Source organism: Trachurus japonicus, chromosome 9, assembly GCF_045865225.1.
Source record: "Trachurus japonicus isolate A0001 chromosome 9, Traja_1.0".
In the NCBI taxonomy this organism is placed as follows: domain Eukaryota; kingdom Metazoa; phylum Chordata; class Actinopteri; order Carangiformes; family Carangidae; genus Trachurus; species Trachurus japonicus.
This window is the reverse complement of record NC_140915.1, coordinates 28,511,059-28,527,209: the sequence shown is the minus strand read 5'-3', so window position 1 is coordinate 28,527,209 and position 16,151 is coordinate 28,511,059. Positions and strand designations below refer to the sequence as shown.

The 16,151-nt window shown below is 41.8% G+C and overlaps 1 protein-coding gene across 10 annotated transcripts in view; it reads left to right on the top strand.

Annotated features, from left to right (window-relative positions):
- trpm3 (transient receptor potential cation channel, subfamily M, member 3) overlaps positions 1-16,151 on the top strand; it is a 138,466-nt gene that overhangs the window by 81,883 nt on the left and 40,432 nt on the right. For all 10 annotated transcript variants that reach the window (XM_085787141.1, XM_085787143.1, XM_085787138.1 and 7 more), the window contains exons 5-8: positions 1,393-1,517; positions 2,666-2,837; positions 12,969-13,143; positions 13,723-13,846. In XM_085787141.1, the coding sequence (XP_085643267.1) occupies positions 1,393-1,517; positions 2,666-2,837; positions 12,969-13,143; positions 13,723-13,846 (596 nt within the window). The remainder of the gene's footprint in view (positions 1-1,392; positions 1,518-2,665; positions 2,838-12,968; positions 13,144-13,722; positions 13,847-16,151) is intronic.

The window sequence follows — 16,151 nt, the reverse complement described above, 5'->3', positions numbered from 1 at the left end:
ATCGATGATGTGGAGAAGATCGGCTTAAGACTTTGGCGGCTAAGAAGATCTCATCCTGAAGACACTGAGTAGCTGGATGAAAATGGCCTGCAGCAGGAATTATGAGGGGCTCAGTGGCCTGGATCTTAAACACAGGAGGTGCAGGGTTGGAATTGTAAAAGCAGTCCAAAAAGAAACAAGTTTCTCTTGACAGTCAGAGAGCAAGGGATGATTGGGTAAAAGTGTGTGACAAAACAAAATCCACTGAAATGAAATGTCATCTGACAGATTGACAGCAATGAATTATGCATCGGTTTGGAGTTATCATATTCAAAGCAGTTTCTGTGAATGAACTTGAGCTCCAGTATGATCTTGGTTTGCTGTGGGCAAGGCAAGGCAAGGCAAGGCAATTTTATTTGTATAGTCCGTTTTTACAAACAGTTTGTCTCAAAGGGCTTTACATGGCATCACAACAACATCCTCTGCCCTTAGACCCTCACATCGACTGAGGAAAAACTCCATAGAAAACCCTTTTAAAAGGAAAAATTGGAGAAACCTCAGGGTGAGCAACAGAGGAGGGATCCCTCACCCAGGACAGGCAGACGTGCAATAGATGTTGTTACAGACAGGAAAACAGTTTATAGTTTATGACACAGAATGTGGGAAACAGATGTTGATGAAGGCAGCTTCCAGTCCTCCCATTAAGATGGCCATCTTAATGGGAGGACTGGATGGTAGTGGTATTACAGATTAACACAATACATGACAATACAATGGATTAGATTACTGTTCAAGAATACTAAAATAATTGACTGTTAAATTAAAATGTTCTTATTTAATGTGATTGTGTGGACCAGATATTACTACTCAGTCGTAGTATCAAAAGATTTCATAGTGGAGTTTGTATTAATACTGTCTTCAACAAAGGAGTTCACCATGTGTGCTCTTGCCTTTATCATTAAAATGCTTGAAATAAAACAGATTATGAGAACAACAGTGTTTAATGGAACAGATAGTGATAAATGATACATTATTGGATCCTGTAGTGTGTGCACACTTACAATACGAAAAGGACTAGAAAGTAAGATTTAGTGACAGAATGGGTGCAGAGGCAAGAAAGAGACGTGAATAATGGATGGAGGGATGGATTGGAGGGACAGTTGGGGGGAGAGGTGGGGAATGTCAGCAGGAGAGACGGAGTAAGATGGCCTCCAGGTTTGACTGCTGGTTCCCTGAGAACTAGAGGCCTTGCCCTATAACCTACCTGTGTATGTGTATTTTATGTGTGAGTGTGTTTTTAATCCTTCCAAACAGAATGTACCGTTATCTAATTGCTTGATTGTGACCACACACTAAAATTTGTTATCTTGTTCCATGTCTATCTCTCAAACCCTCACACACGTACACTCACAGGGGTGATACGCCATGTGGGTGATGCACTGAAAGACCACGCCTCCAAGTCAAGGGGGAAGATCTGCACCATTGGCATTGCTCCGTGGGGCATCGTGGAAAATCAAGAGGATCTTGTTGGCAAAGATGTAAGTCCCCGAGAAAAAATAATAACGTAGCAATGAAAACAGCTCTAGAGTGCACTTGTTTGCATGTCTGTATGTGAAAAATCACATCCAGCCCACAGTTGCCAGAGCCTGTAAATTGCAGTTGACAGCTTATTAACTGAGGTGCTGAGTAAGCCAATGCACTCTGTGATAAACACTCCCTCAAAGTGAGTTGGACAGCTGGCAGAACGGCATGAGAATGTGGAGCACATGCTGACTCATTCAAATCTGGTGAATCAATGTTATGTTACAGTTAAAATTTCATCAGAATGAGCTGCACTCCGTCCTGCTGAACGAGTCAAGCAGAGCCGATTAATGTTGGTGGCTGAAATGAGATGATTAAGTGCTGAAGCTCTTCTTTCATGCGCGATTGGTCTCCACTATATGCCTAATGACCAGATGAGTTTACCTCAGATTGTCAGGCACAGCCCCAATAGATCAAATCCAAGCTCTTAGAAACTGTCATTAATGTTGAATATTCAGACAGCGTTTTTTTGTAATGTAGTGTAACTTTATACAATAAATGAGTTTTTGAAATGATGGATTATGTGAACATATGGAAATATTTTTCAGCTATTCTTGCAGTAGAACCGGTAGTAAAAAAAGATTAAAGTTAAGTTCAGGGAAACATGGTCTTTTTAATTTATTCTTTAAAATCATTTTTAGAGGATCAAACAAACATCTTTCATCATCCTGACAAAAGCTCTGTCATTAAATGTTGGTATACCCTTCATTCCCCATGATCCAACCCATAGCGCCGCTTCATTTGTCTTTCTCTGCCTGGTACTGTAGATGCTTTTCAAACTCTATGTCCCAGTTAGTAACTTAGACATTTGCAGTCTCTGAGCCCCTTTCAGACTTTGGAAAGCTTCCTCCAGAGCCTCAGAGGACATTATACAAATGTTTTGCAAGGCTGAGTGGTATACTCCATGGCAAGTAAATTGAACTTGGTAAAGCTGGTAGAGTTCTCCTTTATTAGGCACTCTTAAAGATGAGAACATACTGTAATATTTGCACTGCATTAATGGTTTCCTAGAAAACCTGTCCATATTATTATTTATCCATCCCCTGTCAGTCATGGGCTTCCCTCATGTTTAAATAATCCTTAAATGCTGTCTCCCCCGGACTAGGTGGTGCGTCCATACCAGACCATGTCCAACCCAATGAGCAAGTTGACGGTCCTGAACAGTCTCCACTCCCACTTCATCCTGGCAGACAATGGCACCACGGGAAAGTATGGTGCTGAGGTCAAACTGCGACGCCAGCTAGAGAAACACATCTCTCTGCAGAAGATAAATACGCGTGAGTGGAATTTACTGTACCAGTAATGGCTATTGCCAGATTGACCCACATATCCTGGATTAAAGAAGGTGTTTTAAAGAGATAAAAACCAGTGATAACACCATAATGACACTATTATCCTTGTTTCATCAATGACACTGCTTTGGGTTAATTGGGTTTATCGTCTGTTTTATAGCAGACTAAAATTGTTCCTACGTGCTTTATACTGAACACATGCTGTCAGACTGTGTATTTTTAGCAGGTTGTGATATAACTTGATGAGCTTCTGAAACTGTCCCTCCCTTCAGGATGGGTTTATAGTTTCTTTCAAAGCTTCCTGACAGCTCAGATGAACCATTTCCTCAAATGAACCTGCTTGATAATCCTCGTCCTCCTGTTCTGAGCCACTGCACGCACCTACCGAACCAACAAACATGATGACAAGCACACAAGTACCCACATTTAGTGTACCACACACAAGCACATTAAGGTACACACATACAGAGGAATGAAGGGTACTTCAGATGTGCTTTTGCCTGTTTGTTTGTTTTTTTTTACAAATAATTTTCATTTTCATTTAATATTTTTAGTACAAACACAACATTTTGACACATAAATCACAGGATATTATAACAACTGAAACAGAATCTTGTGCAGTTTTCTGACTTTGTTTTAGATTTGTTACACCAGCAGTAAATCACGCCCCTAAAACAAGAAGTGTATTTAAACGCTTGTGTGTCTGAATGTAGATGTTTAGGTACTGTGTGTGTTATGTGTCTGCACGTGTGGGTATTTGCCTTTGTATGGAGTGTTCATCCACCACTGAGCCCCTGTCACATTGCATTTCTCCATTTTCAATTTCCACATTATACCTAAGCTAGAAACCAAATGGATTTGCATGAATACAAAATGTATTTCCCTCTCTTTTCTCACTCTCTCTCTCACACACACACTCAAGCAAAGACAATAGTACACACAAACCCCTCTAAAACCATTTAAATACATTTCTCAATAGCCTCTCGCAGCATTGTTTGGAATGTGTCACAGCAAACCTGAGTCAGAGAAATTGTTCTTTTCAGCCATGATTTATTTATTTCCTTCTTTTATTGTCATTGTAAAGCCATTTTATAACAATTTGCTCAGGGTTTGGTTGACATGAAAGCACACATTTTGACATCAATGCATATTTAAACAGAGTGTCAGGAAATAGGTGCTACAAAACAGATTGTTAGTGTCAAGAGCAATATCATGACTCAAAACTTATGTTTGTCAACACCGTTTTTTTCACTGTCACTGCTGTTTGCAGATTGTGACATCATAATAGATTGTTAAATGTCATGCGTTATATTCCTCTTGATGTCTTGACTTCAGGGACTTAAAATGTGTTCTTCGGGTTGACAGTGTTCTTCAGCCATCATCCAGTCATGTGACCTATGGACTTCCCTTTGTCATCCTATGCCTGGACTCATACAAAAGGGGCTGGGAAGGCAAAGGGACGCCCAGTAGTCATACAAGCATCCTATGAACAACAAATTCAAATTGATGACGTGATTGTCTTTTACCTACATTTGGAAGTAAGGTGGGCACAAGTACGTATGGGGATCTACTGGCAAAAGAAGGTGATAGGTAACTAGATGAAATGTATATCTGCTGCTGACCATCCATCCACTATACAGAGACATCACACCACCCAGACTATACTGTCAGAATAACTTGTACCTCAGCAGTTTCTGCACTTACAATGATAACCAGCTTCAACTTTATCACCTCTTCAGGTGCTGTAAAGTGCTGTGTCAGCTTTATACGTGCAAAACTCTGATTAAAGTCATCAATTGCATCGCCACAATCAAAGCCAGTTTATCTCTGTTCGTCTAGGCACTGATTTAAACCAAATTGAGAACATGTAAATCTAGATAAATCCAGTTGGTCTTGTCATCCAGGTTAGATATTTCAGGATTTTGTAGATGAGCATTTATCTCTTAGCTATGCTGCTTATCTGTGTACAGTCACTGGGAGCTGCAGCCAACCCCAGCAGGGTACAGAGATCTCTAGTCTATCACAGGGCTGACATGTAGAGACAAACAACCTCACACACTCACATTCACACCCATGGGCAGTTTTAACACTCAACTTAACTTGTCTTTCAACAGAAGGATAGCGTCATCCCCAAAAGGAGATAACATCAAAAGGACAAAAAAAAAAAAAACACACCACTACAAACTAGCCACAGATCTACTCTCTTGTGCGATTTGACAGTTTTCAAGTAGAACTGCTTCCCCACTGTTCGGTTTCTGGTTGTTTTTTTTTGTCTGTCTGATGTGCTTTACCTTGTTGTACGTGCCTGCGTATCTTTGACTTCCCCATTCACCGCTGTAGGGTTGGCAGACAAGGACCATTTCTTGATTTGATTACCTGTCCACGGTGAATCGAGGAGCGCATCAATTTTCCTCACAGCATGGCTCCTGTGGGATCCAAGTGTAGCTCGAGGTCCTGTCAAGGAAAGGCAGATAAAAAAGTCGAAAAGAAAAGAAAGCAGTTTGAATACCCTAACATGTGGGTTATAGACCACATTTAATCACAAGGTCTTTTTTTTTTCCTTGAAATATAGTCACAAGCTACGCACATACACAAGATGAAAGAAGTGTGGTGGATAGATATGCGTAATCTCCCCCTGTGGTATTTTTGTGTTGTCTGGGCAATCCTGTAGCTAATCCTTCTGTGCTTGTGCCTGTGTGCAATTTTCCATGCAGCAGGAATCATCATGTGACTGCCGAAAATTGTGTAGCAATCGAATTGGCTCCACAGTATTAAAACATTTTTTTTTAAATATGTGAATCAAATTCTGTACAATAAACGTAAAGGTGTTTTAGCCTGACTACACTCAAATGTTTTGTTGCAGACAGCATCTAAATCTTCTAACTCAAGATAACATTTCTGAAACCTTGCTACATTTTGATTACCTGTTGCCATCAGATATTTGTGGTCATTGCACATGTCCATCAGAAGTTATAGCAGCACCACTCGTCCCTTTCAAAACCTCTGAATGCAGTTTCTCAACCTCTTAACACCATGTTTGGTAACAGGACTCATGTATTCCCTCTTCATCCGCTGCTGTCTCTACTGTACTCGATGTTGTCTCCCCTCCTGTGGTTTTGTAACCCTCTTCAGTGAGAAGTGGACAACAGTATCTGGGGGACAGAACACTGGCTGGGTGTAAACAAGATGAATGTCTTAAGACAAGGAAACTGGGGTTAGGAGGCTGTAAATATGGTGGATGGAGCGACACATTTATACGCTCGAGTAAATACTCCCCACTGCTCTGCTGTACATGCACGCACCTCTTGTTTGTCCGCCCACACATGGCCTGGCTTGATAGATCATGTGAAGAGATGCAGATGTAAATGAGCACAGATTACGGTGACAGGGATTCGTCTTAGGCAGCACACAACACTTTACATATGAAGAGGTTTTAACCACTGTTTAGAGACATTAATTCCACGATTACACACATATGTAATAGTTTATTTTATGATCACATACACTCGGGGGTATATGTTTCTCTTGACATTCTCCTCACACCATCTTCTGAGGCATTATCATCCGACTCATACATGAGAAACATCAGTTAAATTTCAGTCCCATTTAGCACAGTTCATTCACTCACTGCACAGCTCTTTTGACACGTCTCCAGCAGTGACTCTAATGCCCTTTAATCACACACCTGCCTCAGAGAGAGAGAGAGAGAGAGAGAGAGAGAGAGAGAGAGAGGAAAAGCGAAATAAAAAGAGAGTTTAGAAAGAGTTAGAAAATGAATGCAGAGAAGAGAGACTGAGACTGAGGATGAGAGGAGAGGGGAGATAATTGTATATGAAACAGCGGAGGTGTCTTCATTGAAAAGGTGGGATAAAAAGTGAAAACGCAGTGACAGAAAGGACATAATAGACTTTGTCCATGAAGGTTTTCTTGTAGAATTGAACAAGAGAAAAATTCACTTACGTTTTTTTACACTCAAGTCTAATAAACTCCATGAGAATGCATGGAACATTGTGCCCTCTTTCATTTCACATAAACTACTAGGAATGTTAAGAGGGGCACACAAGTACTTTGTATATTCCATGGGTGCATGGGTGCAAGCACGAAGCTTAGGCATCATATGTGCATTTTAACTCTGTGGCTACTCTATGTGACCTTCACTGACCCTCCTATAGCAGTGGTTCCCATTAATCACAGCATACGTAAAGGCTGAAGTAGCTTGGGTAATTGAATCCAGAAGCCAGGAGACCTTGCGTTGCAGATTAGCCGTGACATTGTGACCTCCACTGTGGCGCAGCCCTTGGAGAAGATATTACAGTTAAGCTATAGGACATATGAAGTCAAGTGGCTTGTAATGCTCTCCTTTCAAGTGTTTGGATGAAATCTTGAGTTTTCAGGTAAAGCAAAGGTTGTTTTTTATAATTTTTTTTATTTGGTGTCTCTTTCTCTGTGATACATACTGTATAGCACAGCTGCAGCATCATTTGAACGTGGTGTACAAATGTCACCCTCTGCTAAAGGAAACTGTATCAAATAAGACACAAACGGCAGTTGTCGACGGTTGTGAGCCTTGTAATTTATGCTGCACAAAAGTTAATCTGAAGCCGTATGCACATATTGAACAGTACCCAAAGGTAGACCCCAGAGTTGTAGTAAGGTTCAAAGACTGTTTATTTTAAGGTTGTTGGTAAGGCTGATGTAAGCAGTGGAGCACAGCAGGCAGGGAATCTGGTAGCTGAGCCAGAGGAGCAAAGCAGGCAGAGAACTGATTGTCCAGCAGGCGCAGGAGACAGATGAGGGTCTGCGAGCAGCAGACAAATCAGGATGTCATGGAGCGATGAACCTGAATCACACGCAAGGAACAATGATGCACACAACATGAGAAATTTCCCAAGATTCATAGAAGTGGTTGTTGACACACAGAACAATCTGGCAAAGACTGGGGTGCAGACCCACTGTTTAAATACTGCACACTTCAGGTGGGGTTGATGAGATGATTGCCAGCAGATGCAGAGGAATCATAGTGGGATGAGGAAATTGGATCACCACACCGAGACCAATACAGAGAGACACAAACAGGGGATAAACAAGAGACGCATGGGAGGGGATCACAACAGAAACACAAAGAATGAGGGAGATATACTGTCAGATCTCAAAAAGTCCCACTAAAAAAACCATATTTTTAATCATCCCTATGTTCAGTGGTTTTGGTGGCGCTGCATTGATGGGGATGGTTAAATCAGTGAGTTAAAGTGACACTTTGAGTGTGGATCAGTAAGCAAAGTGCAGGCACATGAGAATAATGGTTCAGAGACAGTGTGGGGACAATTGAAGTCATTGGGTAAGGTGTGTTCATGCACGAATGGACACAAAAACCACGTCAAAATGATAAACATGAACCACCAGAGTGTTCAACCCTGTGGTGGAGAGATAATAAAGAGAGGGAGAGAGTTAGTAGTGAGTTGGATATAAAACTTGCTCCTGGTGCGGTTCCAGGATGTGCATGGATGACGAAATGTTATGTGGTGTGGAAAGAATCTGAGTGCATGATCAGGAGTGTGAACTGTGGTAATTGTCTTTTGGAAGAGTAGGAGTGGTAAAAAAAAGAGTAGTGAGAAGTGTTCTGGTAGTTGGCTTAAGCACACCACTAAACAAATAAGGCAAATAGCAATGTTTTCTCTGTCTTCTCTCTGCAAGACTCCCATAGAAGTCTTATTGAGCATTGGAATTATGATTATGAGCTGTGCAATAAACCAAATTTGCGGCTTCCACTCGACAGCATTTTGAGTTTAATGACATGCTTACCTTTGCTTTTATAGACAATTTAACGGCACTGCAGAGTGGAGACTTACACTATATCATGTCTCATTGATGGCCAATGCAACGTTTTGTATGCACAGTCCAGAGTGCTTATGGAACAGGAAAAGCCAAACTTGGCCTTTGTCAGATTACAGATTTAACAGGCTCATATTAGACTGGTACCAGAACAAACTCTTGGCAAAATCAAAATCTGAATCCATCTTGGTTTTCTTCATTTGAATATCTGAGGTAGTTTGTGGAATGTATGTAAATCCCTTGTGAATGCTTGGTGGATGCATTCACTCTTAGCTTTTTGATATCCAAGTGACTAGAAGTGTGGTCTAATATTCTGGATCACTGAATACCAACTTCAATAGTGAGAGAGTTCTCTCAGAAGCACATACACACTAAGTCACACCCACAAATCAATTCCTTTAACCCCAATTTCCCACTTGTAAATGTGTTTTACTGGTCATTGGCACCGTTCATGATTGATTCTCTGTGGCTCACTCGGTCTTGTAGGCACAACAGCACAACACCTGCTATTGGTAAAAAGGTGGCACAGACCATCGGAACCTATTGATTCCCATGAGTAGGGCAGGATATCTTGATGTCATAACACAACTGAAAAAACTAAGTTGGAGGGAAGCTTTGGCCTTTTAATGTACCGAACCCCCTGACCTTTTGTTCTGCAGCCTGTCGAGTTGAGTCGCCCTCACAGATGTGATGTTTCGTGTCTGCTTTAGCTGTTGCGGGAATAATGTTGTGTGTGCGTATGTGAGATAGGAAGAGGGAGAGAGAGTGTGTTTTTTTTTTTTTTCTATTTTTTCGAGGGGGAGTGGTGGGTGGGTGAGAAGACAACGACCCACATACTGTGGCACACCTCCAGTCATGCTGATACTAATTTGACACATACAAGGACAAACTCGCAGACACACGCGCACACCCAGGCACCCACAGACACACGTGCACGCGGGCATGCAGAGGATGAGTCATTGCTGGATCCTTAATTAGGACCATTTAAGCACGTTATGTGTGTCTTGCTTACACGCTCCTCTTTCCCTCCCTAATTCCTTCTGTTCTTCGTTACTTCCTCGTCTCTCAGGCTGGATAAATATAGAAAGTTGGCCATGGATTCTCATCGACCACCTCTCTCCGCTTCTCCTGCCTCTGCTTTTTCACACTTTTTCAGTGTGGTTTCCCTCCTTTAGAGATAAGGTGTGGGCACTGGGTTAAAACTATGGTTGGGATACAGAGATAGAGGAGAGAGAAAGAGTGGGAGTAAGAGTACGGATTTGATGTTTGTGTTTTCTGATGCGTCGGAGTGTGTGAATGGTGCATGGATACAGTCTGTGTAGGAGAAGGGTTGGGCCAGATACACCGTGAGAGGCAGTACACAGCATATAGAGTAGAGTTCATCATGTAGAATGTGTATTCTTCTGAAAGACAGTTATATTTGGTAAAAGTAGCTAGAAGTTAAAAGTCCAATAAAGAACCTGCAAGAGAAATATACTATATGGACAAAAGTGTTGGACCATCAACACATTACAACTACAGAAGCTTTTATGACATCCCATTCTGAATCCATCGGCTTTAATATGGAGTCGGCCCAGCATCCACTCTTCTCAAACACTGATGTTGGTACGGCCTGGCTGGTTCTAGTTCACCCCAAAGGTGTTTGTTGGGATTGAGGTAAAGGCTCTGTGCAAGCCAATCAAGTTCTTGTACATCATACTTACCCAACCTTGCCTTTATGGACATTGCTTTGTGCACTGGGGCAAAGTCAGACTGGAGTAGAATAGGACCAACACCAAATTGTTCCCACAAAGTTGGAAGCATAAAACTGTCCAAAATGTCACAAGAGTTGCCTTCATTGGAGCTAAGGGTCCCAGGTCAACCCCTACAAAACAACCCCCTCCTCCACCAATCTGTACAGCTGGCACGATGCAGTCAGGCAGGTAACACCCTCTCCTGGCATTCACCAAACACACTCATTTATCATACTGCCAGATACAGCGTGAATTGCCGCTTCACAGAGCGTGGTTCCACCCCTCCAGAGTCCAGCAGCAGCGCTCTTTACACCACTACATCCAGTGCTTGGCATTGTGCTTGGTGATGTTAAAGCTTGCGTGCAGCGGCTCGGCCATAAGCCATGAAGCACCCGGCGCACAGTCCTTGTGTTATGTTAATGCCAGAGGAACTCTGGTCAGTGGAGCACTGGTGACTCTTACAATATTCATACCTGAGTTGATGTGGATCTTAAACGCTTCCATTTTACAATAATACCACTCACAATTAATGGGACTGAGTGAAACAATTGATTAAGAAGTGTGGTCCTATACTTTTGTAATGTACATGTGATAGTTTGGTTTACCAATGGCAGATCTGCAGATTTTCCCTTATGTAAAGGTAGATGTATTATTAATATCTCACTGGTATTTAATTTGAATCCAGTGACGGCATATTTGGATTGGGGGGCAGAAAAGGGAACAAGTTCAGATGACAGCAGACAGTGGTCCATACGTCCGTTATCATATAAATTTATGTAAAAAGTAAAGTAAAACTAAGAGTCTCCAGCATTGTCAAACTGGAGACTCTTGGTTGAAGCATTTAAAGTGAGTGAAAGTGTTATTTTGATACCCTTCTCCCTTCCCTAACATTGTTGGCATCCACAATTAGAAGTAGAGGAAAACTTTTCAGTGTCTCGACTTGGTTCACAGCATTAATTAGAATGAATAGGCCACATTGTTTGGCTTCACCATCCATGTTTTAATACATCCACATCCACAACCCCACCGGAATAAATGCAGAAGTCAGTGCCGTGGCTAATTAGAAAATCCAATTGTGAATAAGAGGTCAAAAGTCATCCGAAAATGTTCCTGCTGTTTTTGGGTAGTCAGGCAAAAGAGAAACTTACTTCATTTGTGGTTTTGTTTTTGTGTGTTTGCAGCTATCTGAGTTTGTGTTAGTTGCTGTGTGTGTGTGTGTGTGTGTGTGTATGCGTGTGTGCATGTGCATGTGTGTGCCAATTAGCCATGACACAGCTGTGCTTCCCCTCCTCATCTGCTCCTCGGTGGGTTTCAGTTGAACAATAATCTGCTTTAGATACTGCAGCGTTGCCTCCAAAGCTCACCAGTCATCAATATCAATGCTCGATCCGACATAACGGCAGTCGCACACACATTTTACACATGTACAGTATTTAACAACAAAAATAGACACAGAAAAGAAATGGAAAAATCTGTCACAAAATTCAAGCCATTAATCTGCGTCTCTCTCACATTCTGCCCTGTTGATACATAGTCGTGTGATGTGCTGTGGCACAGTGACGTTTTACCTCTTTGAAGTAGGCAAGGCCCCTAAAATATTCTCCTTATGTAACTGTCCTTGTTGCAAGGCCACACGAGGCTGTGTGAGGCAAAGTGTAGTGGTGGTGGGTATGCTACTGAATGTGTGCATGTGCTTGTGTTGATGTGAGTGTGTACTAAACTGTATGGAAGCATGCATTTGTATGTGCTCGTCTGCTCGCGTGTTTGAGACGCAGACGAGGCTTTTTCTCCTCAGTGAATTATGCAGACCAGGGTGAGGGTGCAGGGCGGGGAAGATCTGACAGTTACACAGCTTTTAAATTACAAGAGTCAAAATACCCGAGAGAACCGGCTCTCAGGAGTTTTCAGGGTCTATGGTGTGTAAAAACAATATTTAATGGTAGGAAGAGAAGCTTAATTCAGAAAAGAAACCGGAAGCTATCAAGAGACGAGCAAGAGTAAAAGGCAGGAAATTCCTTTGAGATTGTCGTGATTTTCATATCTACAGTACCTGCTCCTGTACATAGCCTCACCTCATGCAGAAAAACCCACCTGCTAATTATTCACAATTACCCTAAATAGCCTCTGATGAGCAGGCAAGGAGCCATTTTTGTGTGGAACAGTGGGGGATTTATCAGAGAAATGCTCCCTCTCTCTCTCACACACACACACACAAGACACTGGAACAGAGCACAAAGTGGGTTGGTTATTTTTGGTACATGTGCTGTTTTTAAAAAAGCTCTCTGCCATAATTAGAAAGAATCTTGACAATCGAGTTGTGATACATCACAGGTGTCACATTCACACCATGTAAGTAACAAAGTTGAAGTGAGTTTTTCTATTTATGGATCAAGTATCGCTGATGTAATGACCACATTGCCTGTGTCTTTTTCTATTTTTGTCCTTTCTTTCTTCACTTTTCCTTTCCCTGTCTGTATTGTTGCACCTGTTCTCCTCTCTACATTCACTCTCATCACCCCATGCTTCTCCTGCTCCCACTCTTCATGTGCAGGTATCGGTCAGGGCGTGCCAGTGGTGGCTCTGATTGTGGAGGGAGGGCCGAATGTGATCTCCATAGTGCTGGAGTACCTCAGGGACACTCCTCCAGTTCCTGTGGTGGTGTGTGATGGCAGCGGCAGAGCCTCAGACATTCTGGCCTTTGGACACAAATACTCTGAGGAGGGAGGGTATGCAGTCATATGTGCACAATATGCTGTAATCCGACAAACACTCATTAATATACATTTTATCCAGTGAGGAAAATCAGTTACACTGACAGTTTCTGATACTATATTAGTTAGGATTACTGTTAAAGGATTATGAATTAAGTCCTCCATATCAAAAATAACAAGCATACAGGTTCTATGTGCTGAATGCTGAAGCAACAATGTAATTCTGCAGTTATGCATGTTTGAGGGCACACATAAAAAAACATGACGCAGTGCAGTGTGCTGATGCAGCACTTGCACTGCTAATAACACTCATGAAAGTATGCTAGGTTGTATTTCTCATGAGACACACAGTTACTTGGTTTAATTGATTTTTAGAACGTCATACTGTATATCCAGTTAAAGATGGAGGTAAATCACATCTCACCAAGGACTCAGAGGAAGTATCGCTCAGAGTCCCAGTCAACCTTGGTATGACTTACTGTCAAACAAATCTAATTTGCCCACTTCTCCCGCCGTGTTTTATTTTTCTTACCTCTACCTGGCCCCTTCCTGACACCCTCTTTTCTTTCTTTCCACACCTCTCTGCCTCTGTAGCATAATTAATGAGTCTCTAAGAGACCAGTTGCTGGTGACCATCCAGAAGACATTCACCTACAGCCGCACACAGGCCCAGCATCTGTTCATCATTCTCATGGAGTGCATGAAGAAGAAGGAGCTGGTGAGTGTCCACATGAACATGCCAGCAAATACACATGTAGAGTCAAGGGCTGTGAAAGTTAACGTGTTAACGCATGTGATTAATCTGGAAACAATAACGCGTTGAAAAAAATTAACACGATTAATCACGTCACATGACTCAGGTAGAGCCAGTCGTATTGTGATTAATCATGTTGATTTTTTTTTATCGTTTGGCTGCCCTAGTAGACACATGTATTAGCGTGTTGTATTCACAGATGCAGGAAATGCAAAACTATAAACAATGTTTACACAGAACACTAAAGCACAGCCAGAATCATTCAAACAGATGCAGACACACAGAAACAGCAACCACTAATAACTGCAATATCATCATTAAGCTGTGAGGAGCTGTTGTACAGCAAAATCCCCAAAATGAAAAATATGTGGAGGAGGAACAAATGGGTTTGTCAAATGAAGCTTGCCCATCATGAAACTTTTATGGAAGCAATTATTACCCCATCTTTTATGTATGACATGTAATGTTAAGTGGATGTAAATGTATTCAGATGAAGTTCAGGACCAAATGGCCTCCACCTTGAGAGTCTGTACCGCTTTGAAAGTGTTTAAGTCTTCACATACGTCAAGCATGACTGACACACACACACACACACACACATACCGTACATACATCCTTCTCCCCTGGGGAGGAGTCTCCGACCCTCAGAGCACTGTCAGTCATATTAAAACAAATCTCTAATGCTGTTAAATGCTGTGTGTGTGTGTGTGTGTGTGTGTGTATATATGTGTGTGTGTATGTGGCATGATATTTCCACAGTCAACAAAGTGGTGTATACACTGGCAGACACACGCACACAGATCCTTACACTCACTCCCAAGTTGACAGTGCAACATATCCTCTGTGATGCAAACAAGAAGCTTTTATTGCAGCCATACTAATTTATTTACTACTTGGCTGCTCTTGCCTCAATTCATTGACGTATACTATGTCTTTAGTAAGAGTAGGGGAGTATTCGTCACATCAGCACCTAATGGCACAGCTGGCTGCATGTGGCACTTTGTTAATAACTTTGGCATCAGTAGCACACACACACATCCAAGCCTAATTTCATGTTGCAGATGACTCAACCAGACATTTATCATTCGATTGTCTTCCCTCTTTGTAAAATATACTGTACACAGGATAGCCATTATGTCACGTGTTTTATTTATTGTAATAATTGTGATGCACTGAGTCACATAAAGAAACCAAAAGCATGTGCACACAAGAACCATATGTGCACACTCAGTGAACATCATATGATTGAGGCAGCCCTGCGCTGGTCATGGTTGTGCAGCGTGTAAATGGATTGATTGCGTCCTCAGTGGGCTTCCAGTGGCTGACTGATGCTCACACAGATGGATCTTCTGAGCACAATACACCAGGGCAGAACAATGGGCTGTGAATCATTCAGCAGGAGCAGCTGTACAGGCCAGATAATATGACGCTGCCTCCCTCTGAACTTACAAAACTGTGACCATTGCTGCACTGGAATTGAGCACAGAAGTGCATTCTGGCGGAATTATAACTGTCCACAAACCCCATTTCACCCTAGAATTGATATTTCTGTATTTAGGCCAATTAGACATTTTTTGATAATCCACTTACTTCCAAAGGAACAAAATGTACGCCTCTTCATCCACTATTCAAATTTTGGTGCTGGCAGATCTACATGTTTTTTATGAAGGAATTTAACCTACTTTTTCTCTAATCTCTACTACGGCTATCACGTTTTTAGAAGATCCAGCTTGAATTAATTCAAACAGGATCAACCATCTTATCTATGCTTGTTGTCTTACTGGTCGTGGATCTTTTTTACATGCTTCTGGCAGGAGTGCTGAGGATGACTATATCCATTGGATGAGGTTGTGCAGTCGACTGCATTTAGTGTGTGTGGTGGCTACCTCAGTGAACCTCTGGAGTGTGTCCAGCTCTGCTGCAGCACTGCTACTTCTAGCTCAATCTTTCTGCATTGAGTTTGCCTTGGATAATCAATAATAACTGAATGATGGGATAATTGAGGTTTGGGATAATCAAGAGAGACCTTAATTTACTTATAGGTACCAAACATCTGGAGAGCAGATGTTGTGGATTCAGGCTGAATCAGAGGAGCTGCGCCTTTTTTTTTTGTAACTTGCTTCAACTTGGAGATTACTACTCTTGGATGACAGAAGATATGATTTAAGAAGGAGGGGGAGGACGTGGACAACTGGGCCTTAGTAATAAAAAAAACTGTCTATAAATTCTTATCATCTGCCCCAACAACTGTGGAAACCTCATTCTGTAT